The 24,863-nt window shown below is 43.4% G+C and overlaps 2 protein-coding genes across 2 annotated transcripts in view; one reads left to right on the top strand and one right to left on the bottom strand.

The window, feature by feature from the left end:
* The first annotated feature begins 9,167 nt into the window (after window positions 1-9,167).
* On the top strand, window positions 9,168-19,643 carry C7H5orf58 (chromosome 7 C5orf58 homolog). The gene is made up of 3 exons (XM_013347488.2): window positions 9,168-9,245; window positions 17,257-17,350; window positions 19,399-19,643. The coding sequence occupies exons 1-3, from the start codon at window positions 9,168-9,170 to the stop codon at window positions 19,545-19,547; spliced, it is 321 nt and encodes a 106-aa protein (XP_013202942.1). The 3' UTR covers window positions 19,548-19,643.
* A 1,665-nt stretch (window positions 19,644-21,308) lies between these two features.
* The window catches only part of Lcp2 (lymphocyte cytosolic protein 2), a 43,879-nt gene continuing 40,324 nt past the window's right edge, over window positions 21,309-24,863 (bottom strand). The window contains exon 21 of the mRNA XM_026780138.1: window positions 21,309-22,925. Coding sequence (XP_026635939.1) covers window positions 22,803-22,925 — 123 coding nt within the window. The 3' untranslated portion in view covers window positions 21,309-22,802. The remainder of the gene's footprint in view (window positions 22,926-24,863) is intronic.

Raw genomic sequence — 24,863 nt, 5'->3', positions numbered from 1 at the left:
AGGGTGGGCATATGCAAACTGGCTAATTTAGCAGTGGCGGCTTAACACAGACTGGGCAAACTTGGTAGAGTAATGAGGGCATATCTCTTGCTAAAACCTAGAAGGTAGAGGGGAAGGAAATAGAGCCTAGAACAAGAGGTAATCGGCAAGCTCCGAATGATGGGGAAAGGCACGCTCTGGATGATGGAGCAAAGACCTCTAGAAGACATGCAGCCCTCCAGGGCACCCCAGCAGCAAAGGAACAAGAGTAATAAACACAACTAAATATCCATGCATCTCTTATTTCTTTTATTGCTCTGAAAAAAATAGGAAACAAAGCAACTTAAGGATTGGACAGGCTCACAGTCCAAGGATACAACCCATTATGTGGGGACATAATCTTGGGGCAGCTGGCCACATTGTATCCTCATTATGAAACGGAGTGAAGGAAAGCATGCGGCTGCTCGGGCCCCTTTCTCCTTTTTATTCAGTAGGACACCAGAGCCTATGGAATGGTGTTGCCCACATTTAAAGTGGGTCTTTTCCTAACCCAGTTAGCCTAGAAAAATCTCAGGGCTTTGTTTCTATGGTGATTCAAAATCCCATCAAGCTATCAATCAAGTCAAGCCTGTCATACTTTCCCTGGGCCCACCCCTGTGATGTGAGGAACTCTCTGGCTGGGAGGCTTCTAGTTCAGGAAGACAAGGTTAGACTAGCCAATAGGAATGCTTGAGGCTGCAGTGCCGTCCCGCATTAAACACATAGTCTTCTAGTGCAGTGATTTTTCAGTCACTTTCGGGACTTGGCCTGAATAACAGGGGACTATCTGCAAATAAAGACATCTCAAAGATTCTGCTATGGTTTGAAAAGAAAATGTCACCCACAGGCTTATATTTTAAACGTCCGTTCCCTAGACAGCACCGTCATCTGGGGAGGCTCTGGATGCTTCAGGAAGGAAGGCCTCATGGGAGAAAGAAGTGGGTCACTGATGAGTAAGCCCATGTGGGCGTATCCCTGGGTTCCTTCCAGAGCTACTCCGTTTCCTGTTTGTTGTGAGCCCCACTCCTCACCCCCCCACCCCTCCACCCCCCACATACACCTGTGGGCCACAATGGCATCTGCCCAAGCACTTGGGCTGTGCTGGCTGGTTTCTTGACGGAAGCCAGCGTTTTTTGGAAAGGAGAGAGCCTCAGCTGAGAAAAATGGCTCCATAAGATCCGACTGCAGGCAAGCCTGGGCGGAGCATTTGCTTAATTAGTGATTGATGGGGAAGGGCCCAGCTGACTGTGGGGGAGGGCCTCCCTGGGCTGGCGATCCTGGGTTCTAGGAGAGAGCAGGCTGAGCAAGCCCTGAGGAGCATAGGAGTAAGCAGCATTCCTCTGTGCCCGCTGCATCAGCTCCTGCCTCCAGGATCCTGCCCTGTTTGAGCTCCTGTCCTGACTTCTTCAGTGATGGACTACAATGAGGAAGTCTAAGCCAAATAAACCTTTTCCTCTACATTCTTTGAGTACGAGTGGTTCATTGTGACAACAGAAACCCTAAGCCATGGGCCAAACGACCATGGACCATGTCTCAGAAAGGGTGAACTGAACCAAAACCAACACAGAAGATCCCTCTTCTTTATAAAGCTGGGAGATTCTCTCGACCCTGAAAACTGACCTTGACCAAGTCACTCAGTATTCCTTAGCTTATTTCCTCCCTTGCCAACATAAGAGCATTGGGCTTAATAATTTCTAGACATCTGGAAGTGCTGTGTAGCGACCCTAGAGGCTTGCCACTGTAAACCCAAGCTCTCTGTTGACCAGTCACCTGGCAGTGGGTGCCTCACATCTGTGGAACTGAGCTTCGCCACCTGCCCGTGGGGGTAATGGTGCCTTCCAACTAAAAAGTCCTGGCGCTCTGTGTGCATAGTAGAGGGGCCAAGTAGAAGCACCATGCCTGTCTATTCCAGTCTCTCGGGGTAACTCAAGGAGCAAGCGGGTGGCTCTGAGACAGACAGCAAGAGTTTGAAACCAATCGGCGCTGCCACCCTCCTGCCTAGGGATCTTGGACAAATTGTTTAATCTCTCTAAGTCTCTTTTTCTCTTACATAAAATGTTGCACATGCCAAAACCAAGTGAAACCATAGGTATTAAGCATGCGGAACATCTTCCTATGGTAAGAATATCCCGCAACTGTGCACAACGTCCAGAGAGTTCTTCAAAATGCCATCAGATTTGCCTGTGTGCTTTTTGTCCAGCAGTTATCCGGCTTTAATGACTGTGACACTTCCATGGCTTTTATCAGGACAGGATTGTCGCTCAGCCACTAACATCCTTTTGCCTTGCCCTGGGTTAGGACATCTAAGATGTGAGAGGAGAATAACATTGTTTACCCCAGACATCCTGAACAGCAAGAATTGCTAACCTACACCCTGAGAACCTCAATATGTTGCCCTAACTGCTGTTAGAGTCCCTGACAGGACACAGAAGCAAGCCCAAGAAGCTCAAATGACCGGACGGGAGCTGCTAATTTAAATGAACAGCTTTGGCAAAAGGAGCCTTCCCCGAGGTAGGAGGGAGATAATGGCCCCACGTGTTTGGAGGTTGGATTCAGGATGGCTGTACATTGCCTCTAGGGCCAGGCATCACTATAGCAACGAATGACTTAGCAACAGCTCTGAACAGACTACTTCTTTGAAAGAGTTTACATAACAGAGATTACAGTTGAGTTCTCTCTGGAAGGGACAACAGGGCTTTTCTTGTCCTCTTAAACATTAAGGACATTTGAAGGACCCATCCTTTTTCCAAAGCTGTTCTATAAGGGAGGCAGGGGGAGGGGGTGGCTAGAAGGCTGTGCACTACAGTATTGACAGTTTCTTAAGAGACTGGGGGTGACTGTTAGTTTTCTTTGGGGGCACATGTGCTAATCGGAAACATTTTTACTTTCACTTTTATTTAAAGTACTGTTTCTATTTCACTTTTGAGTGCTATATTTTATTCATTATTTGTCTGTTTCCCTGACATCAAATATAATTGTGAATTGAATATATTTAGAATTCTTCTTTTATTAGCTTTTTGGCTAGTGCCTAATTATACATATTAATGGAGTGCCATGTGATATTTTTGAAACACATAGGCACTATATAATGTTTTAAACAGGTTAAATACACCTGTCTCCACAAATGTCATTTATTTATTTATGGTGAAAGGTTTCAGTTCTTTTCATTAAAAATTTTACCTTAAAAATAATACACTGACTAAAGTATGCAAGCCTAGCAATGTGGAGAAGGTACTTGTGGCCCAGATGAGGACTGAGCCTGGCCTTGGTGAAGAAATGACTGCTATGGGCTTCTCAACACATAGCTTCCGGGCATCCGCTGGCATCAAGTAAAAGAAAACTTCCCACAGTGACGTGACAAGTTAGCCGACATCATTGAGGAGATGCCCGCTGTCTTTGGGATGGAAACAAACAAAAAAGCCCACTAATGTCCACTGCTACTTATCATTTCTGGACTCAGCAGTGCATGGAGCCATCTCCTAAGATCAGAAAGTGTACATACATGGTATAAGAGGGAAATACGTCTATTTTTAAGGCAGGCATGAAGATTTTGCCACAGCTCTCATGATTCTGGAGAAAGATGAAATTTGGGGGTGAGCACAACATCTAAATGTCTGTCTTTCTGCTCGTGTTATTCCAATGTGGTTACGACAAAGCACTCAGAGCAACTGGCTTGAGAGCAATGCTGGGTGGAGTCCCAGCTTTAGGGTCCAGTGCACAGTCCTCTGGTCTTGTTTGGGACCTGGAGCAGCACCCTATGCAACTGTGGCTGAGACTGTGTCAGAGGAAGCTGCTTACTTCATGACAACTGGGAAGGGACCAGGGTCCTAGTATCCCTTTCCAGGCACACCACCCACCAGTGATCTAAATTTCTCTGACTATGCGCCAAACATAGTTCCAACACCTACCAGTACTGCTGACAGCCAAGCTTTCTAATACGTGGGCCTAAGATCTTAACAATGAATATTGTGTCTTGGGAAACAATATTTTTCTCTAGTATAGTTTTTTTCCCATAGTAAATACCATATGATTGGGAAACAAAGAAAGACGGGAAATTCTGTGGGAACATATTAAGCTCCTCTTGTATACTGGGTATTCATTCACTTAGATGAATTCATAGTTGTACAACAAATGTTTAAGCAACTATAATATACCATCTCCATAACCAGCACATGGTAAAGATTAAAGCCACAGGCATTGGCTCAGACTTGGATGTGAACACAGTTCTACACATAGCCAGATACGCGACCTTCAACCCCTTGCTCCAGCTTCCGGCAGTAGGCAGTACAATGTACTGCTTTAACACTTTTGTGCATAGCCCCAGAGGGCTTGGTGCTTAAATAAAATGGGTTTGGATTGGAAAGGTTTGTGGCTTCCTGGGGAGTCCTCAAGTCCCCTTGATCTATTAGACCATGTGTCTTGCTGAAGTTACGGCTCTGGCTGGGTCATGCACACCCCCCCCCCACACACACACCTGCCTAGAAATCTTGCTTGGGGTACTTCATTTTCTCAGTCTTCCCACCCGCCTCCATTTTTAATCTTGTCAGCGCCATGAATTAAGAAGGAAACAGATCAGATTTATTCGTTCCAGTCTGCTCCATGATTGTGCCCGGAGGCTTAGAGACACACTGTAAATCACAAAGAATAATAATTATAATAAAGAATCGTTCTCTGTTGAAAGCTGCCTTAGGGGACATCTGTCAACTTGTTGAGGACCTCCAGAGAGCCAGCTTCCTCTTTCTTCATTCCAGAATAAACCACGGGGAAAGGAGACTGCTAAGTGACAGAAAGTTCAGGGCCAGCAGAAGAGAAAATACACTCTAACTCTTCTTGGTTAATCATGCAATTTCTTATCCTTAAAAAAATAGGGTGTATTAGCATATGCTAGCAGAGCAAACCAATGCTATACTCACAACAACCTTACTGAGTAAACTCTTAAAGGAGCCTCGTTTTTGTGCAGGAGGTGGTCAAGGCCTCGGAGCTCATAAGTACCAGTAGAGCGCACATGAGAAGCTGTGTTTAAAGCCAGAGTCACACCAGGCTAGGGTGTTAGAAACTTCTGGTTTCTTAACAGTCTTTTTCTGAGCATTGCTTTTCAATCCCCCAAAGAGGCTTTGGCACAAGGATGTTTTAAACACACTCTGCCCTCTAAACTGGCTTCCTTCTGTAGAAACTGGGGCACGTTTGTTCCTCTCTGGTGCCTGGATTAATCTGGGTCAGTTACAGAACTAAATTCAGGAGTCCCTCCTTGTCAGCTATTTTCTCTTTTCATGGTGTCAGTTACTTGTAGTCAACCATGTTATCGCTGCCCTAATAGTATACAGCATGTATACTATTGAAATAGTTAGTAGAAAAGTTTTAGAAATAAAGTAGTTTGTATGTTGTCAGTAACTTACAGTATATTATTGTTGGGGTAGCTCATGTGTGACTCAGTCTCCATCTGGAGTCAGTTCTGACTTGTAAGTCATTTGAGTTCATGCTTACCTGCTTTGCTTTTTCTAGTAACCTTGAGGGCTGAGAGAGGCTTCTGATTTAGCCCATGGGAAAAAGTATTTTGCCCATGAGAAAAGAACACTCTACCTAGGAGAATGATACCACTGATGCCAAACCTCAGGACCATCCAGACAGAAAGGAAGGCTGCTTCTGAGCAGCAAACGCATGCTGGAGAGGAGGCTGCTCACTCAAGGGCAGGAATGGCCTTGTGGTTAGATACTGACTGATCATCTGTGCTGTGCTTTGTTCTGCTTTTGCATATAAGCAAGTTCTGGGATAAACTCCAGGCTGTTTGGCTGTTTTGACAAACAGACCTCCCGATTCTATCCTGTGTCTTTTGTCTCAGTTTCTTTCATCTGACATTCCCTTGGCTTTAATGACCTCCACTCCAAGAACCCTCGGTGACACTGGGGGAGCAGGCTCCTACATACTGTGATAGCTAGTGTTAATGTCAGTTTGTCACACACGAGAATCACCTAAGTAGGGAGCCTCGACGGAAAGCTGTTCTGATGCCCAGCTCAAGGTGATTGATTGGTGCCACTCCCAGGCAGGTGGTCCTTTCTTGGATAAAATAAAGCAAGATGAGCAAGTCATGGAGAGATGCTACCCAGTAGGTTCCTCCGTGATCTCTGCTTCTGTTCCTGCCAAAATGTCCCCGCTTGCATTCCTTCCCTGACTTCCTTCAATGATGGACCGAGGTGGGAAAGTGTAAATCAAATAAGCTCTTTCCCTCCCAAGCTGCTTTTGGCCATGGTGTTTATCACAGCAACAGGAAGCACACAGGTATAAATAAATAGATTGGATTTGTCTTATTTTGTTGTTTCATATGTTAATCTCTCACTGTGCCTAGTTTTTAAAGTAAGCTTTATCACAGGCATGCACATATTGAGGGAGCAGAGGTTGTGTCCTTTGACATGGGATTGGTCATGTTAATCCCCATACTGGCCTAATAAACATATGTCTATGTGTCTGTCCTTTCTCTGTTTCCTCACTACCCCTAACTAGGTCTCTAGGACCTAAGCCATGTAGGGTATGGCTTACATAGAAAATTCAGACTATGTAAACAGTTTGTTATTATCTAAGGTTCAACCATCCCCTCCACAAGAATAAAGGAGACCTGACCTTGGCCCAAACAAGCTCAGCCCTGTCGGGGAGAAAGAGTGGCAAAGAACGACAGCAAATGCTTTGGGGTCTCAATAATACGGGTGATACATTGAGGGGATGTAGGGGAGACGTGTTCCTAGGGACATTTCCTGGGAGTCTTCCAAACAACATGAAGGCACATAGCCCAGCTTCTGCCCAGCCGAGTGAGCTTGAGCCCAGCCCTAAGCCTCTCTAAACCTCCATGCCTTTAGGTATGAAGTGGATATAAGTCCTTTCTGAGACTCTAATAATAGAATCTGAGAACTCCAAAACCACGCCTAACTCCTCCATTTTCCAAGCGGTTCACCTAACACCAAGCTAATGCTGATCTCATCCCCTGTGATTTGTGCTCATCTTGTTTCTGTCTCTTCTGTCACCATTTTCAAAAAGCTCTTGCCGTGTTTTGCATGAACTTTATGATACCCTCCTAGCTATATTCTGTGTATTCTATGGCCTGTACCTTCCCATCATTTTCTCTAGCCAGGTCATTTTTTTCAAACCTCAAATATGATCATATTTTTTACTACATAAGCATAAGACCCCCTAATGGGTTCTGTCAAGAATTGAGAGTGAGAGGGAGGGAGGGAGAGAGGGAGGGAGAAAGATAGAGAGGGTGGGGTAGGGGAGAGAGAGCATCCTTCTGGATGGTCCCGTCCCCCTTTACCCCATTCTACTGCGCTCCTACTTTTCATCCTTGCTAAAACGCTCCCAGTCTCTTCCATCTGTAGGCTCCCCACGATGTGCTCTGGAACACAACGCTCTTTCTGCCTGAAGAGTTCTTTTCTTCTCACCTTACTCTGGGTGTCCCTTCCTCAGAGAAGCCATTCCTGGAAGCCACCAGATTCATTCACATCCTTCAAGACAGGACTCCTTCCTCAACCATGGACAACGTCTATTTAAATACTCATGTCGTATACACATCATGAGCTTCATAAGGATGCTTCAGTCAGCAAAGAATAGCTTATAAGACAGTGGCCCCATAAGATTATATGGCCTAATGTGCTCTGGTGGTGCACCATCGTCTTGGTTTGTATAAGTAATTGCACTCTACCAAGTTTACATTAAAATCAATCCTCCTAACAATGAACTACTCCTACTGTCGTTAGTCCTTAGCATCACAGGGCTGCGTTAGTGTGACCTGGGAACTCCGGTCGGTTCCCTCCACATCATGGCCTCCCAGATAAATAAAGACCTGTCTACTTGAATTCAGCGCTAGCCACATGAAATGTACCATGGAGATTAACAGTGCAGAGAGAATCAAGGAAGACTAGCTGTATGAAGAAATGGTTGTACACAGTAGGCTTGCAAAAACTGGAAGCCCCGTTTCACCTGCATAGTGCTTCTTAGAGTTGAAAGTTCAGTTTATTTTTTTGCTTTTTGTGTCCGTTTTAATAAAATACAATCAGTCGGGCGCTAACAATGTCAATCCTAAGACATCCCCCTGAACAAGAGATGGTCAGCAGAGGGCCCCACAGGAGTGATAATTGAAGTCGTCAAGTCTGCAAAAGCTGTTGGGAGACCTTAAGTCCTATCTCCAGATCTCCCTGAGCATCCCGGAGAGCAGGCTGCAGAATTCTGTGGCACTTTGGCCTACCACATCCCCACACTGCCTGATCTGGCTTCCAGAAATGCCTTCCTAGACAGGCAAGCACAGCCCCCATGGATTATTTTGATGCAAATCCACCGCTCGCTCCTGGAACCGTCATTTTCAAGCTAGAAGGATTTGTAATCAAGAGCTCACAGTTTGGAAGGATCGTGCAGGAGTTTTAGGGGAGATCCATTTTCTGTGGGGGATGCTCTTTGCTTGCCAGTCAGTAGTTTTATTTCCATTTTAATTTTCAGAGCATCTGCCCCCCAGCAACGGCCTGCGGTTTCGAATTCATGGTTCTGTTGTGTGTTTACCCATGGTGCTTCCTTGTAATTGACAAATTTAAATTCTGGTCATATTTCATTTATTACCCAGACCCAGGGAAAAATCCTGGGCGGAAACCTAATTACAGCGGAAGTGCCACAAGGTAATTGCTGAGAAAGAAGTCGTGCGGTGCAGAGCTAAATATTTCATCTACCCCTAAAATGATTACCCTGACAAGATTCTGAAAAATAATAAAATCTGTTTAATAAAACAGAAGCAAAATACCAGTGTTTTTACACACAAAGTATTAAAACATCCTTCATTTTGGACAGATCCTAAGTCATCTGATTCTTTATTCAAATGATGATCCACAGCTGAGACAGTCCCAAGGTCCCTCCTACACAGACTGTCTGAAGCGTGCGGATCGGGTATAGCTTTAAGAACGACTCTGAGTCTACTTCTATTTGGTGGGATGATGGGATGCCCTCAGTTTGGGGTTGTTGTGTGTGACTGGCTACAGTCATTACTTCTGCCCAGACACCACATTCCATAGAGGTCTCAGAAGATATCCTCATGTAGATTCTACTGCCAAAGTCAGGTCTAACACCCTGCAGAGTGGACAATATTCACTTCAATTTCTCTGACCTCCTAGAGTATTGCCATGGCCAAGGCCTGTCTGCTCATCCATCTGCTAAATAAAGACATTGAGATTTACTGTGTGCCAGGAACTGTGTGCCAGGTAAAGGGCAGAGGATGTCAGCAAGACCGTGCTCTCCCTTAATAGATGGGTTAGGAGGACAGGCTCGAAACCTAACAGCAAACACACAGACACAGAGATGGAATCATTCCCCCAATACTAGCTAGGGTTGCATGGAGGAAGGGGCTTTGGGGGTGGATGGGGGTGATCTAAGAATATGACTGGCGTGTTCCCTAAATAGAGAGACCAATAGAGAGGCTCAGAAGGAGACAACTGTCGCATAATTGTTGGCAGCATGTATCAGGACTGAGAGAGAGAGGGAGAAGGGAGCGTGGAACTCTGCGGATCAAGGCGAGGAGCAACAAGTTTGTGCCAAACGCTAGAGAGAATCGCTGGAGCGCTCAGAGGGGGAGAAGGGCATGATCCCGTCTACACTTTCGACAGCTTATCCCACTGGCCTGTGGAGAGTGGATGGCAGCAGGCAAGAGTAGCTGTGGGATGCCAGTAAGGACACTCTTACAAGGGTCAGGGGTAGGAGAGAAGCTGTCTTACACCAGGGCATGACAGCGGAGAAGGAAGCAGGGGGAGCTTGGTGGACAAAAAAACAGACATCTAAAAGCAGGCACTTTATAAACCGTATCTTAGACACTAGCTCTAGACTTTCCATTATGATGGTCAGTAAAATGAGACTGCAGCAGCAAAAAGGTCGGGAAACAGAGGGAATGAGCTAAACTGGAAAGATCTTGAGAGCGCGCTCTCATTTCTTCTTCTTCCCACATCAGCGTTCAAAGCAGACAGCACGCGTCCGTTTCCATCTGAGCTGGGGTAGGCGTTCTACCCAAACACTTCCCTACTTACGTGGATCTTACTTAGATATGGCATTATATAAATACCTAAAGAGAAAGTGTTCTTGAATGTAGTAAGGTAGGTCGTGGACTTACTTTTGTTGTCTTGCAGAAGATACCAATGAAGCTGCAAGCCAGCGTTCCTTCAGGTATAGTAGGCACACAGACCACCTAGGTGACAGCAGAGATGGGAGGTGGTAAGGTAGAAGGGGATTGGACTTGGAGATTCGGAGGACCCCTCCTTATATTTGTCAAGTCAGTCTTTTGCGGAGGTCCCCGAATCTGACTTTTTACACACCCATTGAGTAGCTGTGATACAGCATAGGCTGAGGAACTCCGCTTAGATGTGGCTGATTTACCACATAGAGCAATAATCAGAAGAAGAATTTAAAATATAGAGAAGTCATTATGGGATAAATTACAACCAAATAAATACAAAGGAATGGGCCTTAAATCCTGTAATGATGTGTTAGTCGTCCTTGCCCATGCGCTCCTGGATGTTCTTCCAAATGTGCTCTTAGACACATATGCGTTTTTTCATAACAAAAGATGAGCACACTTACATTCTGCTGTAATCGACTTCATTCACCTAATAAATCCTTTCATAAAGATGCTCATTCCTCACTCCACGGACAGCTGATGAGAACGCAAGGGGTGTGGGGGGGGAGCACAATGCCCAGAGGGGGGTGACATTAGATCAGGATCTATGCCTTTAATAAACAGAGGAAGTATTGTTATGGGATGGATGGCTGACATAATAGAATTAGAAACATATTTTATTTTGGTACAGAGACAGGTATCCTCTGATTGGTGGATTTCTGAAAACAAACACAACTTGTGTCATGAATGTACCTTGCTAGATAAAAGGGTATCTAAGAAGCCAAACCCAAAGGATTTTCGAACAAAAAGACGTGGCAAGCAACTGTTAAAAAACAGTGCCTTGTTGAATGGCACCAGCTCTCTCAGACAGCTAGCCCCTTGCTTGCTTCAAAAGGAAACTGGAGGACGAGGAAAGCCAAACTCTGACACAGTAAGTGCATCCGTGCTAACGTTCAGAACACCGCGTTGGAAGGCTTCAGCCTTCTCTTGGCTTCTGCGCCCGTCGACTCTACGAGGCTTTCCACTGCTGTGTTCACAGCTGCAGTGTTCGGGACAGAGACTTGCCAGTTTTAGCAAACGGAAGTGCGGGAGCCCCTGTTAAATTTGAATCTCAGATAAATCACAAATCTTCTGTATAAGTGTGTCATACAAGAGACTCGGGGACTTTCATACTAAAAAATCTTTTATTGTTCCTGTAAAATTCCAGTTTAGCTGAATAACCTGTATTTTATCCGGCAGCCTTCTCTGGGAAGCTCCCAGTCTCAGAGGGAGAGGGGTGTTGGAAATACAAGGCAACTGCTTACTTGGAGGGAAGGGAGGAGCAATGTAGAGTCTCATTACTAACATCAGTTTGCATTTCAGGAGTTATTTCCCTGGGAGAAAACTAAGTGGCTGCCTGATGCCAGCTCCTGGATGATGGCAGTGGGCAGTGAGTGAGGCCTTCATTTTTTATCACAGCAGCCAAGGTGCTCCAATTGTTCCTGCACCCACTGTATAGTTGGCCATGGGCAAGCCCTGGTCATCTGGACAGAGAGGGAATTTTCCTGATCTTTCTGGCTCTAGTCAAGCCTTTTGGATAAGGACGCTAGTGCAGGTTCAGGGCTGCTCCCTCCCGAATGCATGTTCACAGGCATGGTACATAGCCATGTTCAGAAGAGAGTTAGGAATCCCAAGAGCATTGGTCCTTAGACACAGTGACTAGCATTTTTAATTGACAATGAGCAGACAAAGGAGAGAAACAGAAGCCCCGTGCCCCAGCAAAAGTAAGGTAATTTGCCCAATTTGTTCTCCTGGAAACTAAGGCTTTATGTCAGGATTTTGCAGTAAAACTAACCGAGGGACTCACACTCAGCTCCATAAAAGGTTTAATTGCCTTGTTCTGCAAACATTTTCCCTTTATGGGGAATTCACCAGCTTTTTAATCTCCTTTATTTGATTAACATTAGAATCAACAATTGCAACCTATGCTGGTTTCTGGTAAAGTACCGCTACCAAATTAATAAAGACAATAGGTTTGTTTTGCTTTGTTTTCTCAACTATAAGAACCCCAGGCTGTAAGGAGCTGATCATGCTTTTATGGTTTTATTTCCTTAGGGAGAAAAATTCCACAAAGACAGATTATATAGCTGTGTAGCTATTTAAGGAAGGAATCTGCAATCAGTTGTCATTGTCACCTAAGGCAGTGGCTTGCCATAGCTGCCCCTTCAGAGTTTCTCGTCCGTCTATCCTCCTATGATGATTATTTAAAGGAAATACGAAGTCAGTTCTTTGTGAGTAACAGATTATGGGTCACTGCCAATGCCAGTCATGGCAATCCCCTATAGTAGGAGGGGTTCAGAGCGGGTGTGTAGGCAGGCCGCTTACAGAGGTTACCGAAGTTTCTGTTAGTCCGGCAAGAGGTATTTTAAGCACAGGAAGTGAGACAATGGCAGTTACTGAAAACGCTAGACAGATTCTGAAATAGGTTCAGTGTGCTCAGAGCCCCACACCTACACAGTCTCAACCCTCATCCCCACTTGACTTTCAGGGTTCTCCAACTGCAATGCTATCTCAGCACACCTACCTAACAAATAGTTCTTCTTAAGTATCCCCTCCCCCTTTTCTCCTGCTGTTATCTGCAGGGATTTTCCAACATACCTGAAGGGGAGGAGGAGGGCGCAGGTGGTAAGCTCTTCTCCTAAGTCAATTTTATTCTGTAACTGTTTTCTTCCTAAGAAGAAAAACTGTTTCTTGCTAAGTTAGCCTTGCTTTTTGGAACACACTGGTGCTAGTTCTATTTATTTTATTATTGTTGATGTCCTTGATTCAGAAAACAAATGTCACTCACTCTGTGCTGGCCACCATACATTTGTGTGCCTGTGTGTTCGTTATTATGTGTGTATTTATGTTCAGTGGTCAATTGAAATTAAAAGTTTTGGGAGGCAGGCTGGGCTCATTTACCATCACAAGATGGTCTATCCATGTGCCAGGCAGTCCTGACACGACACCACTGATAGAATATCTCGGACAACAGAAACAGCCACTTGTAGTTCCGGAGGGTGGAGGTCAAGGCCAGAGGGATGCTGTCACCTTTGGAGACTTTTTGGCTTGCAGAGAGCCTCCTTCCTTCTGTCTCTTCACAGGATCTTTACACTATGTGTGATCATTCCTGGTTCTTTCTGCCTGTTAGAGTCCCTCTCCCTATAAGGTATTATTACAAAGTGATGCTGTCCAATCTTAAGCCCTCTCTGCTTTAAGTCACAATGACATCTTTAAATGCACCCAAGTAGGCTCACATTCTGAAGGGCTAGGGGCTAGCATTCCAACACAAGAATTTGATAGGGACAAAAATCCAGCCCAGCAGGTGTAATCTGGCCGAGGAAGCAGCCATCATCGTGCAGAGAAAATAACAGAAGAACCAAGTCACAGACACGGGATGAATTCTGTGGTTCTGCCATTTCCTGGCTGTGGACCCTTGAGCAGGGCAGGAGTTAAGCTGTGTGAGAATACTCTGCTTTTTCTATATAGCTGGGATAATAGCTGCTTCAGAGCTATCAGGGTCAAGCTCCTAACATAACACATGGCACACAGAGCTCAGAGAACACCCGTTGTCAATTCTTTAGTGTCTACTTATATTCTCATAACTCAGATTACCAAACAGAGATAAGACATCAAGCAGTTACATTAAACATATTAAGGGAGTACCAAACAGAAGTATTGCATTAAAAATATTAAGCAAGAGGAATATTGGCACAGGATACCATAGCACTGTGGAGGGCTGATTCGGGAAGTCTATTTCTAGGAATTTGAAATTTTATTTCTAGCTCGTTGAGGATTAGGAAGCTTTAGAAAAAGAAGGATTGTCAGAGAGCATCGAATCTGGGATCCCCCAATGCATGAAGAAATCCCTCCAGTAATATGAAGGATGCTTATTCGGGCACATGGGCATCAAACAGCATAGACTCACAGTGAGTTACTCCTCTTCCAGTTCTTTCACTCTTTCTGATATCATTCAGAAATAAGAAACCATTTAAACAAAGATCAGACTCTGAAGACACAGCATCCAGAGGCAAGCTCACAAAATGTAAAATATTGCCTTATTTTCATTCTCTTTGTCTTAGCCTGTTACCTTCTGGTCACATTTTATTTAACTTATACTGGTGATGTATAATTTTTTAAAGTAAATTTAAAGGGAGGGAAGTTTAAGATGAGATAGTAATAATAATTTAGGTGCCACAATAATATTATCTGCAATAGGCTGTTATATGTTAACCCAACCACGAGTGAAATTTACCCTGTGCCTCTCACAAGGAAACCCAACAAGGAAAGGAAGGCTCAGAAGAAAAAGGTAAGTTTTCTAGGACCACACAGCTAGCTACCATCGGGACTGAAGCTCAGTTCTCCTACGCTTTCCTCATCTACTGAACTCGGCGTCAGACAAATTCTACATGGTTAAACGGAAGGTAGGCTAAATTCAAAATGACCAACAGACTGTGCTGTGGCTTGTCAGGAAGGCACTGATTCAGTAAAGCTTGCCTGTACCGTGTGAGAGGCCTGGAGGAAACAGAACGCTCTAGCACCTGGTGCTGGAGACCTAAGATCTCAGCAGGTCTAGAGTAATAGCCCAGAGCACCAGGTCAAATGCCTGGGCCAGAGCCTGAGTGTGTCATGGCAGGGATTCCTCTTGGAAGCAAGCAAAGATGGCTTGAATCCCAGCTTCTCCACTTGGCAAGAAACCGCTGTATCTGTCGGCTCATCTGTAGCCTACGCATTTGAAAAATTTATAAGACCGACACCAGCAAGCTGGACGATAATAGCAAATGCCTTCAATCCCAGCGGAGACAAGAGAATCTCTGTGAGTTCCAGGCCAGACTGGACAACCAGGGCTACACAGAGAAACAATTTTTTGAAAGAAAAAAAGAAAGACAGAAAGAAAAAAGCAAACCATTATGGACAGGACAGTTATCAACCACCAAACACCTCTGATAAATTATCTCAGCCCTCAGAATATCATTCCAGTATATTTTTTTTATTGTTGCATAAGATGGAGGAGGGGTTTGGTCTCAGGGGGTTGCAGGGTTTATCTGTATCTATTCAACTGAAGGAGTGGTAAATTCGGCTTCAAACCACAAGAATCAACCTAGAATCTGCCACTAGCTCCAGCACTGCACTGTGGGAAGAGAAATACAGGTAAACCGCACCTAGGAAGCAGAAAATGACAAGGCCTTGTTGGCACTCTCAGGCGTCACTTGCAGTCTAGAATTCAGAATCTGCCCTTGAGTTGCTTATTTAAGACTACAATTCCCAGAATGCCACAGGTGAAAACACTACCCAATCAGAATGCTGCAGGCAGAGACGCTGGCCAATCATGCAGGCGGAGACTCTGGCCAATCAGGAAGCCTAGCTTGGTTTCCCTGCCATCTTTCCACACCTAGCGTCAAGTTGGCTGACTGTTGAGGAGCCGTGCGTACAAGGTCCCCTGACGGAGGCTACGCTTTTCTTTGTGGTGAGCAGTTGGGAAGGTGAGTTATTTGAAACCATTCGGTCACCAGGCCAATTTCCAGGCTGAGGGGTGGCAGGAGAACAGGTACCCGCAGGGTGGGTGAGGGCTGTGGAAACTTCCAGGCTGCCTTAGGCCTGTCAGCAGCCGCTGGGCAGGGCATGGGTAGCGGGAACTCGGTGACCCCCAGAGAGCAGAGGCCCTCAGGGGGTGTTAGTGGGGTCCAGGAAGAAGACCTCTGAACAGACTCTGACCCCGAAACCCTCTATCGGGGTTGAGGACTCGGGCTGGGCCCAGGGCAGGGGGAAGGGCGTTAGTGACATCATGCCCGCCTGTGCGCCATATTGGCTCTGACACCATCTAGTCCTTGGGCCTGGATCTTCTGTGTCCAGTTAGACGTCATTTAAATAACGGTTAAGCTGAGCCGACGCCAGCCCTCTAGGATTTGGCACCCTAAGCCCTCTGACGCTCACTCCCCTACCCACTGTGTGGGGCTCAGGACATTCCTGTTAGTTTCATTTTTTTATTTTATCAGTATTAAGTTTTATACTTATTTACAGCCATGTTTCTCCCCCCTCCCCCAAACCCGAGTCCTGGGTTTGGCATGTCCAAGTGAGGTTATTATTGGCATTCTTGTGTTACTATTCAGGGACGTAGAGGTAGATGCAAAGTGCGTTTTATTCATTAATGTCCGGAAAAGAAAAAAAGTTTTGCAGCTCTTGTAAAGGGAGTGTGAGGGAATTCAAGAAAGTACAAAGACAAGGTCCAACTTGGTGGTTTGATTTCATTATCCTGCTTCAACAGTCCTGACTGACGTGTAACTTCCCAGCGTTTAGATGGCAAGAGCGGCCTGGGCTAATTAATTGTAGTTTATTTTTCAAGTCATTTTGTGGGGTTTGACTAAAAGGTTAGTATCTAGTGAGCCATCTCTCTGCAGACAGCCTCAGTTAGATATATTTACTGTGCTTTATATAGCACAATGTGGTGGTTTATACATTTTTAGATATACCCTTGTCGACAAATTCTATGTAATCACATCAACTTTTCGTTTTAAAGAAATTGCAAGTGGGCACTGTCATTCAAGAGTCAAGACACTGGCTAACATGAAATTAGGAAAGGTCCCGCACGATTGCTGAGGTAGTTTGTAAACACTGAGGATTTCTGTAGAGGGGACTTTGTTTCCATTGTAAGGGCCCCATCTTGTGGATGTGGTTTGATAAAGAAGGAACTTCACCCCAAGAATTCCAGATGCAGTTGTTTCCAGATACAATTCCACTTGAAACCTGGAAAAACAAAACCAGTTGATGCTTCCCTAGGTTGTAACTGCCCTAACCATTTAGGAAAGACAATGATTTTAGTTTAAATTTTTCTTTTTAAGTTACATTATTTTTTAAAATACACATGACTATTTTTAAAAATAACTTTTTAAAATTTATTTTCAACTGTGTGTGTTTGTGCCGTTTGTGCATGGGTATCTGAAAAGGCCAGAAGAGGCCACTGGGTCCCCTGCAGCTGTGGGAGTCTGATGCCCAGTGGGAGTGTTGGGAACTGGTTTTAGATTTCGTGGGAACAGCCTCCCACGAAAATAGCTCTGCTCTGTACACCACTCTGGTTTCTCTTTTATAATCAGATGTTGAAGAATAATCATCATGACCACAAGCAAAGAGTGGAAGCCATGATTAAGAACATTAATACAATTTCTTTGGAGATGAAGAAGATGAAAGGTAAGGACAGACTTGGTCAATATGTTTGCACGCCACTGCTATGCAAGACGCGGTAGAGCTAATTTGTGCTTCAGCTAGGGCAGTTTCTCTGCTGATTATAATTGTCCTGATAAGAAGTGTTTACAGTATAATCTCAACTATGTGTTTGAAGGTGCTAGGCCTGAATCCCTATTCTGACACCATTAAGTTATCTACCTGTCTAAATTTCCCTTCCTTCAACATAGTTACACGACTACCATGTTCCACAAAATTCAGTGTCTTTATCCATGAATCATTCATTACTAAGCCCCTGAGGTTTTGCCAGATTAAGAATTAAAAGTTTGAATCTATAAGTGAAATGATTGTCATTTTAAATATATTCTTAGTGTAATAATAGATCTTAAAGGTCGTGATGTGTTCTCCTGTTTTACTCCTAGCCATGTGAACTTTCTCTAGTTGAATATTTTTAGGGATAAGCTCACCCCACAGCATGCTGGGGAACTCTCTCATCAGTTAACCTATTTCATTTTCGATAGTTCCTCAGGGATTAGCTGGGATCTGTACCCCGACTCTCTTCATCTATAGGTCCCATTCCTATCCCTGGAACCTATTTTGAGTGTAAAGTTATTCTTACAACCCTGTAGATGTTTTCTGTGTCACTTTTGGGACCTGCAGCTGCAAGTAACAGATACCACCTATGTGATGCACGCCAGGAGAGAGGCAGTCCAAAGTGAGGGCAGCCCTGGAATAATTCACTGGGGCCAGGGTTTTCCATCTTGTGCTGTATACTGTATACTGTCCATGTATTCTGCTGCTCATCATTACTCCTGAGGTGGCCACACACAGACACTATTTCTGCCTATGCTATCTTTTTATAAGCCTTTATACTGACAGCTCCAGCAATTCTCCATTCCTTATAAAAACATGAGGGCCATGTAGCAATGATAGAAGGCTTGCCCAGCACGCACAGGACCCCAAGTTCAACCTCCATTACTGCAAAATAAATATATTGGGAGAGAGGAGACTTGTAATAAGGCAATGGCCAAGTTCTAAATAGGGAGAAAAGCAATTTACTAACTAGAGGACATTTGCGGTATCATGTTCCTGATTAAAAACAAAACAAGTATAGTTAGGAGCAAGCTTGCCCCTTCCTCCAGAGTGGGATGATGTAACTACAAAATCCATCTGTGAAGAGGACCTATATAAGTAAAATTGCAGGTTAAATAGTGAGTTAATAAAAGCTTTCCTCTTCAGGTATATTTGAAGGGGTGGGGAGTCAGTAAAAGAATGTCTTTAGTCAGGAGCAAATGGCAGAAATAGAAAGGAAAAAATGTCTTTTGAGATACAGAGAAATACTAGCATACTCACAACCACCCTGTCTTAGTCTGCTTTCTGTTTCCATGATTAAATATCATGACCAAAACAACTTGGAGAGGAAAGGGTTTATCCCACCTGCAGTTTACATCATGAAGGGAAGTCAAGACAGGAACCCAAGCAGAAAGCACAGAGAGATGTGGCTCACTGACTTGCCCGGTTTGCATTCTTATACACTTAGGCACAGGAATGGCACTGCTCACATCTACATCACTCACCAATCAAGAAAATGCCCCCACAGGCACTTGTCTGTGCCAGTCTAATGTAGGCAATTCCTCAGTTGAAATCCCCTCTTCCTAGTTATGGGTTTGTGCCAAGTTAATAAAGATTAATCAGCACACCACCAAAGGAGGGCAAACCACCACACACACATAAAACCTAAGAAAATGACAGGGAAAGTTGAAACAAGAAGCCTGTCTTTGTAATATCTTAGTGGTGGCTCCTATTCTGTGTACTGTGTGCTCATGTAAGTTAGCTAAGTTTAAGATAAATTTATACAGTATTGCAGTGTAGGAAGATAGCTGGTGGATGGGCGGAGGGCCTTTCTACCCATGGTTTTCTATCAAAATGGGTCACACCTTAGTAGTAGCTTGAACAGGAACTATTTGAAAATGTCATTAGAAATTAGGAAATAGCTCTTTAAAGCAGTACTGGTTGTCATGACACTGGTGCCACCATGTCTTCTCCTTACACAGAACTCTCCCATATCCTGCTGTGTGACCTCAATCTCCATTTTGGTCAGCCCCAGAAGACTGAGGACCCCAAGGAAGCAGAAACAAGCCACTCACTTGAAGAGACTGAGATACCAGATGTAGCCCTTGCTTCTATCAGTTTATCTGGATGATTTTTTTCTATTTGTTTTAAATTTCTGGTTTTGTTGACTTAAAAATCTAGAATAACTAAGTTTATTAGTGTAATTTAAAACAGTATAAAATTATAAATAAGCCTATCATCTTGAAAACTGATCTTTTTTGTTTTTGTTTTATTTTAATGTCTCAAAGGGAAACTTCTTACACTAATGCTTGAAGTCTGATACTGGAAACTGAGCTGTCTGTGTTTGATGTGCTGGCCTTGTTCTCTGGTGTGGACAGGCTTCTTCCATGTGCTGGGTAGAAGATGGTAGTAGTGCAGCAGCAGACAACTTTGCCTTTGCGGGGCGTGGCTAAAAAAGAACTGATTTTCTTTCCAGAGAGGGACCCTGAATGGCCTAACTTTCGTTAAGATGTGAATCCATGAGCAGAGAGCTGAGCAGTGGTGATAGATCCAGCTGGGATCATAAGGCCCATGGCTCAGATAGGCAAGGCTGGCAGAAGAATAGAATTGAAAGAACCCAAAGAAAGCATGTGCTCATCCTGAAAACATGAGAATCCCATGATTGCAATCATAGGAGTGGAAGCGAACACCTTATCCACGGGTTCATTTTTGCCCCTTTACCCTAAGAAATTCAAATACATTTTCTCTCATGTCATCCACTGCTACTTTCCTTGTTTCTGTGAGCAAACACCTGTAAAGAAGCAGCTTAAAGGAAGAAGGTTGGTTTGGGCTTATCCTTTGCGAGAATATGGTTGATGATGGCAGGGAGAGGAAGTGGTGGGCTGTGAGGCAACTGGTTACATTGCATCCGCCATTATGAAGCACAAAGAGATGGATAGTTTGCTCTGGGCACTCAGCCCACATTTAGGGTCTTCCCTCAGTTGAACCTCTCCGGAAGCATCTTTACAGACACAGCCTTACCTGATTCTAAAATTCGGTTAAGTTGACAAACTTAACCATCGGAGCTACCAGTAGATGCTTTGAGATCTACCATGTCCTTCAACTTCATCACCTTCAGATATAAAAATACCTGCAGGGTCCTGCTGCTCTCTCCCCAGGACCTAGCTCAGTACTTTACACAGTATAGATGTTATAAGTCCCTGTTAGGCATCCTACTGAGGAAATTAACACAGCTTTTTCAGCTTTAGCGTCTCCAAGTTCTGGGTCCTAAATTGAGAGCTCTGGGTTTGTAAGGATGAGGTTTTGTAGAACATTATTGTCATTTGTTAAGCATCTCCACATTCTACCTACTCATCTTAGTGTGTCCGCAGTATTAGCCTGGTGACTTTTAAGGTCCTTTCTAAAAAAAAAAAATAACTTTTTTGTTTTTAACTCATAAAAATAAAAGTATATAGTATTCTTTTCTACCTGAAAATTTTTGTAGATCAGAGAAATCAAAACATTCTCAATAAAAGTCACAAAGTGATGCTGAGAGTCCCAAAGGAATGAGATTGGAAGAACAAGGCATGCCAGTGTTTGGTGAATACTAGGTTATGGCTTGCTAAACATGAACAACACTGCAAATTCTCATCATACACTGATGTCTTGATAAAACTTATAGTGACAAGGGGAAACACTATGAACTGAAAATTCATTTACTGACAATACCTATTGAACATCAGAGCTCAGCCTAGCCTGTTAAACATGCTCAGATCATGTACGTTAGCCTTCAGCTGGGCAAAGTCACCTAACACAAACTCTAATTTGTCTTAAAATACTGAATATATGTTTTTAATTTATTGAATTTTCACAAGCTCCCCACCACCAAAAGAGGGAAAAAAAAAACCTGCTTGCAACATATAATACTGTAAAATACTGTTGGTTATCCTGATGGTCACATGACTAACTAAGACTTTCATATCACCTGTTGCTAGCCTAGGGCAACCAAAATTCACATTGACACACAGTTTGTCTTAGCAGGCATCACTCCCACACCATCATACAGTCGCAAATGGTAAGGCAACAGAAACCAGAAACCCAACCGTATGTCTCAGTAAGTCTGGTTTATAAACTGAAGGAAAGTTGAGATGCTTTGAAAGGTTTATAATCCAATCTGAGAAGGATGAGACAGGAGTCACAGCACACTTCTTGTTTTGAGGGCAGAAAAGCACAGCTGAGGTGTGGATAGGGAATCTTCAAAGGCCCCTGTGTTAGAGGCTTGATCCACACACCAGGGCAACAGTGGGTAGTGATAGGACTGAGCGCAGGAGGACAAGCCCAGTGGGATGGTATGAGGTCAGTATGTGCATTCCTTGAGGGAAATTACCGGGTCTTCCTTTCCTTTTGCCTCCCAGGCACCATGAGATGCACAGATGTCTTCCATACATTCTCACTTGAGTGTCCTGTATGCACCACAGGCCCACAGACCATACTGCAAATGACAAGCTTTCTAAATGAAAGCCAACTAATAAAAGAAGTATCTAGTAGGGAGGTGGGCTGGAGTGTGTGTGTGCACCATCTTCCCAGGAGATCTTCAGTACTAGAAAATTCTTTTAAAGATGGGCATGGAGGGGATACACTGTGGATATAGATATGGGGGATTAAAGAAGAATCATAAAACCCATTGTATTTGACAGCAAAATTGCATCACTGATTCTAAAACTGTTTCCTTCTTAGAGGATTTGTAGTTTACATTTACTTTAAAACCAAAATATAACAGCGTGGACTAAACAATAAAGTTGTTTTAAGAATCTAAAAGAGTAAAGCAAAAGATAACTTTAATCCCAGGAGGTTATCCCAACATGCATTTATCTCAAATATGAAAAATACATAAAAATACTCCCTGCAAAACCAAATAAGAAAGGATGGAGTTGTGTTTTTGAAGCCTCTTAAGTTATTGCTGCTCCAAAAATTAAATTTTAATTATTTTAAGTTGTGTAAAAAACAAATTGCCTCAGAACGATAAAGTTTCTATTATAAAATGTGTGATATCTAAAATGATCCATTTCAGTACTTCTTAAACTTTCCCCACATTATTTCTGTAGTATGGAAAGTACAGTATTTGGGATGGATTGTTGAGAATCTCAGGTCTTGAGATGAAGTGTGCAAACCCACTCTTGGCCTTCATATGTGGACCTGATTACTTCTACACTTCGCAGACATGGAAGAAAATAAATAAATTATGGGATATTCCGCAACCTTCAAACGCTTTTTAAAGGAAGGGCAAAACACTGTGCCCACACTGAGAGACTTGCTTTGGTCCTAAGTGTTCAACCATTTCCTAAGGTCGCTTGATCTTCCCTCATTGAGGACGGAGTCACAAAGGCTGACCTGCTGGGCTGACTTGTTATGGATACCCTGCAGCGTACGTCAGTGTGCACTGGTATCTGGAGCCTCTGTTTTTCCCATCAATGAGCAACAGTGGCATTTTCCTGAAGTAGTCAATAATATCTGATACAGAGAGAAAGTCCTGGAAAAGTCAAATGGGAAAATGAGTTAACATCAGAATGGACAGTACCCATTTCATAACTGTCGTTTTCTTTGTTTTTCGAGTCAGAGTTTGGAAAATTTGTGGGAAAAATAAAATTTGACAAGTATTTTAGAGATTTCTTTATTGATAGTCAACAAATTTTAAGTAAGAGATAGCAACGTTAGGTTGGATCAGCAAGATGCCTGAGTGGTTAGAGGCCTAAGGAACTGCGGTCAATCCCCAGGACCCACACAGAGGGAAGAGAGAACTTAAGCCTACAATTTGTCCTCTGGACTCCACACATGTGCCATGACACACACAAAAATAGACGTTTGGTTGTTTTGTTTTTTAAGGAAACCTTTAACTTATGCAATGGCAAATTTACCCTAAATATTTCCGTCATGATGATATCCATGGCTTGGTATTGGTCTCTGATTTTCATTTCTCCTTGGGTTTCTGCATCCCCACATTGCCACAACCCAAACTTTTAGGAGGTGTAAAGAACTAGGAGGTCAGATGGGGGTCATTTCTAGAAGTGAAGCTTTAGCATGGTGTGACCATTTCTCCCCTCTCTCGTCCACACTCCCATATGAGGGATCAATAACCGTAACCTGGACCACCCAGTGCAGACAGTCTAGACCCACCCAGCCCTCTAGATGCGACCAGAGTCCAAGCTGTACCTAAACTGGATTGTATAGTTGTTCCTCCCTCTGAGGAACCGTGTTTTCACATCAGAGAAATCTTGGGAGGTGACACTCTGCCTCTGGGAAGAGTATGTAGTTCCATCAACAAAGAACAAGTGACCCAAATGTTTGACCAAAATTGTGTTCTTTCTGCTTAGCACTGTCACTGTTTGAAAGTAGTTAAAATTATTAGTGAATTGTTATAATTCTGTTAATGTCTTGATCAGATGGTTTTCTTTGTGTAACATAAAAAAGCAAGTCTTAGGATGTTACATTTGTTGATTTCTTCCTCAAAAGCAACCTAATGATTATTCTCATGCCAAATTATCCTGGTCAAACAGGATAATTTCTTTGGTAATATGGCCATCTTCACAGAGCCAAATGTCTCAGTTTAGCAAGAAATGCCCCAAGTATCGCAATAATTACTGTAGCATAATTCTAGGGTTCTCTGCTTTCTTATATGGGATTTCAAATTAAAATTTTTATTATTACTCTGTATATGTGTATACATGCTTGTCTGTATGTATACCATGTGCATGTAGGTGCCCATGAAGGCCAGAAGAGGGCATGAGAGTCCCTGGAACTGGAGTTGCAGGAGGTTGTGAATCACCCAATGTGGATCCTGGGAATAGAGTCCCAGTCCTCTGAAAGAGTAGCAAGTACTCAATTTCTGAGTCATCTCTCCAGCCCCTTTGAGGGTATTTTAAATAATGTTTTATAGGTATAAGCATAATCTTACATTGAAATTACGTCAAAAAGAAGTCAAAATAGATGATACTGCTGTTGACACTTTCTAAATGTATTTTTTAATTTTTTTTTTTAATTTCAAAAGTTACACTACAGGACCAGTGATAGAGCTTGGTGTTAGCACCTGACTGGTGTGCATAAGATCCCAGGTTTAGTCCCAAGCATCACAAGCAGGTTAAACCTATGATGTTGGACTATTTAAAATAAAAATACAAGAAAGACCCCTCTAGTGGAATAAGTCACTTGTAGTGTTTGTCTTCTCTCCTTCAGTAAGTGGGTGGCTTTACTAAAGTTCTTTAACAGCATCACTGATATACAACACATGATTTAATTGAATAGCTGCTATACAGCATGTCATTTAATTGCATAGTTGCCATATAGCATGTGATTTCACTGCATGGTTGCTATATAGAATGTGATTTCACTGCATGGTTGCTATATAGAATGTGATTCACTGCATGGTTGCTATACAGCATGTGATTTCACTGCATGGTTGCTATATAGCATG

Source organism: Microtus ochrogaster, chromosome 7, assembly GCF_000317375.1.
Source record: "Microtus ochrogaster isolate Prairie Vole_2 chromosome 7, MicOch1.0, whole genome shotgun sequence".
NCBI classification, from domain to species: domain Eukaryota; kingdom Metazoa; phylum Chordata; class Mammalia; order Rodentia; family Cricetidae; genus Microtus; species Microtus ochrogaster.
Note: the sequence above shows the minus strand (reverse complement) of the source record. Positions and strands in the feature narration are given on the sequence as shown.

Excerpts from the sequence above, each read along its gene's own strand:
- C7H5orf58 (XM_013347488.2), top strand. The coding sequence starts at position 9,168 with ATGGCCAAGGCCTGTCTGCTCATCCATCTGCTAAATAAAGACATTGAG. Across the intron at positions 9,246-17,256 it reads TGCCAGGAACTGTGTGCCAG|ATGTTGAAGAATAATCATCA; the intron begins GTAAAGGGCAGA and ends TTTTATAATCAG. Across the intron at positions 17,351-19,398 it reads GGAGATGAAGAAGATGAAAG|AACTCTCCCATATCCTGCTG; the intron begins GTAAGGACAGAC and ends CTCCTTACACAG.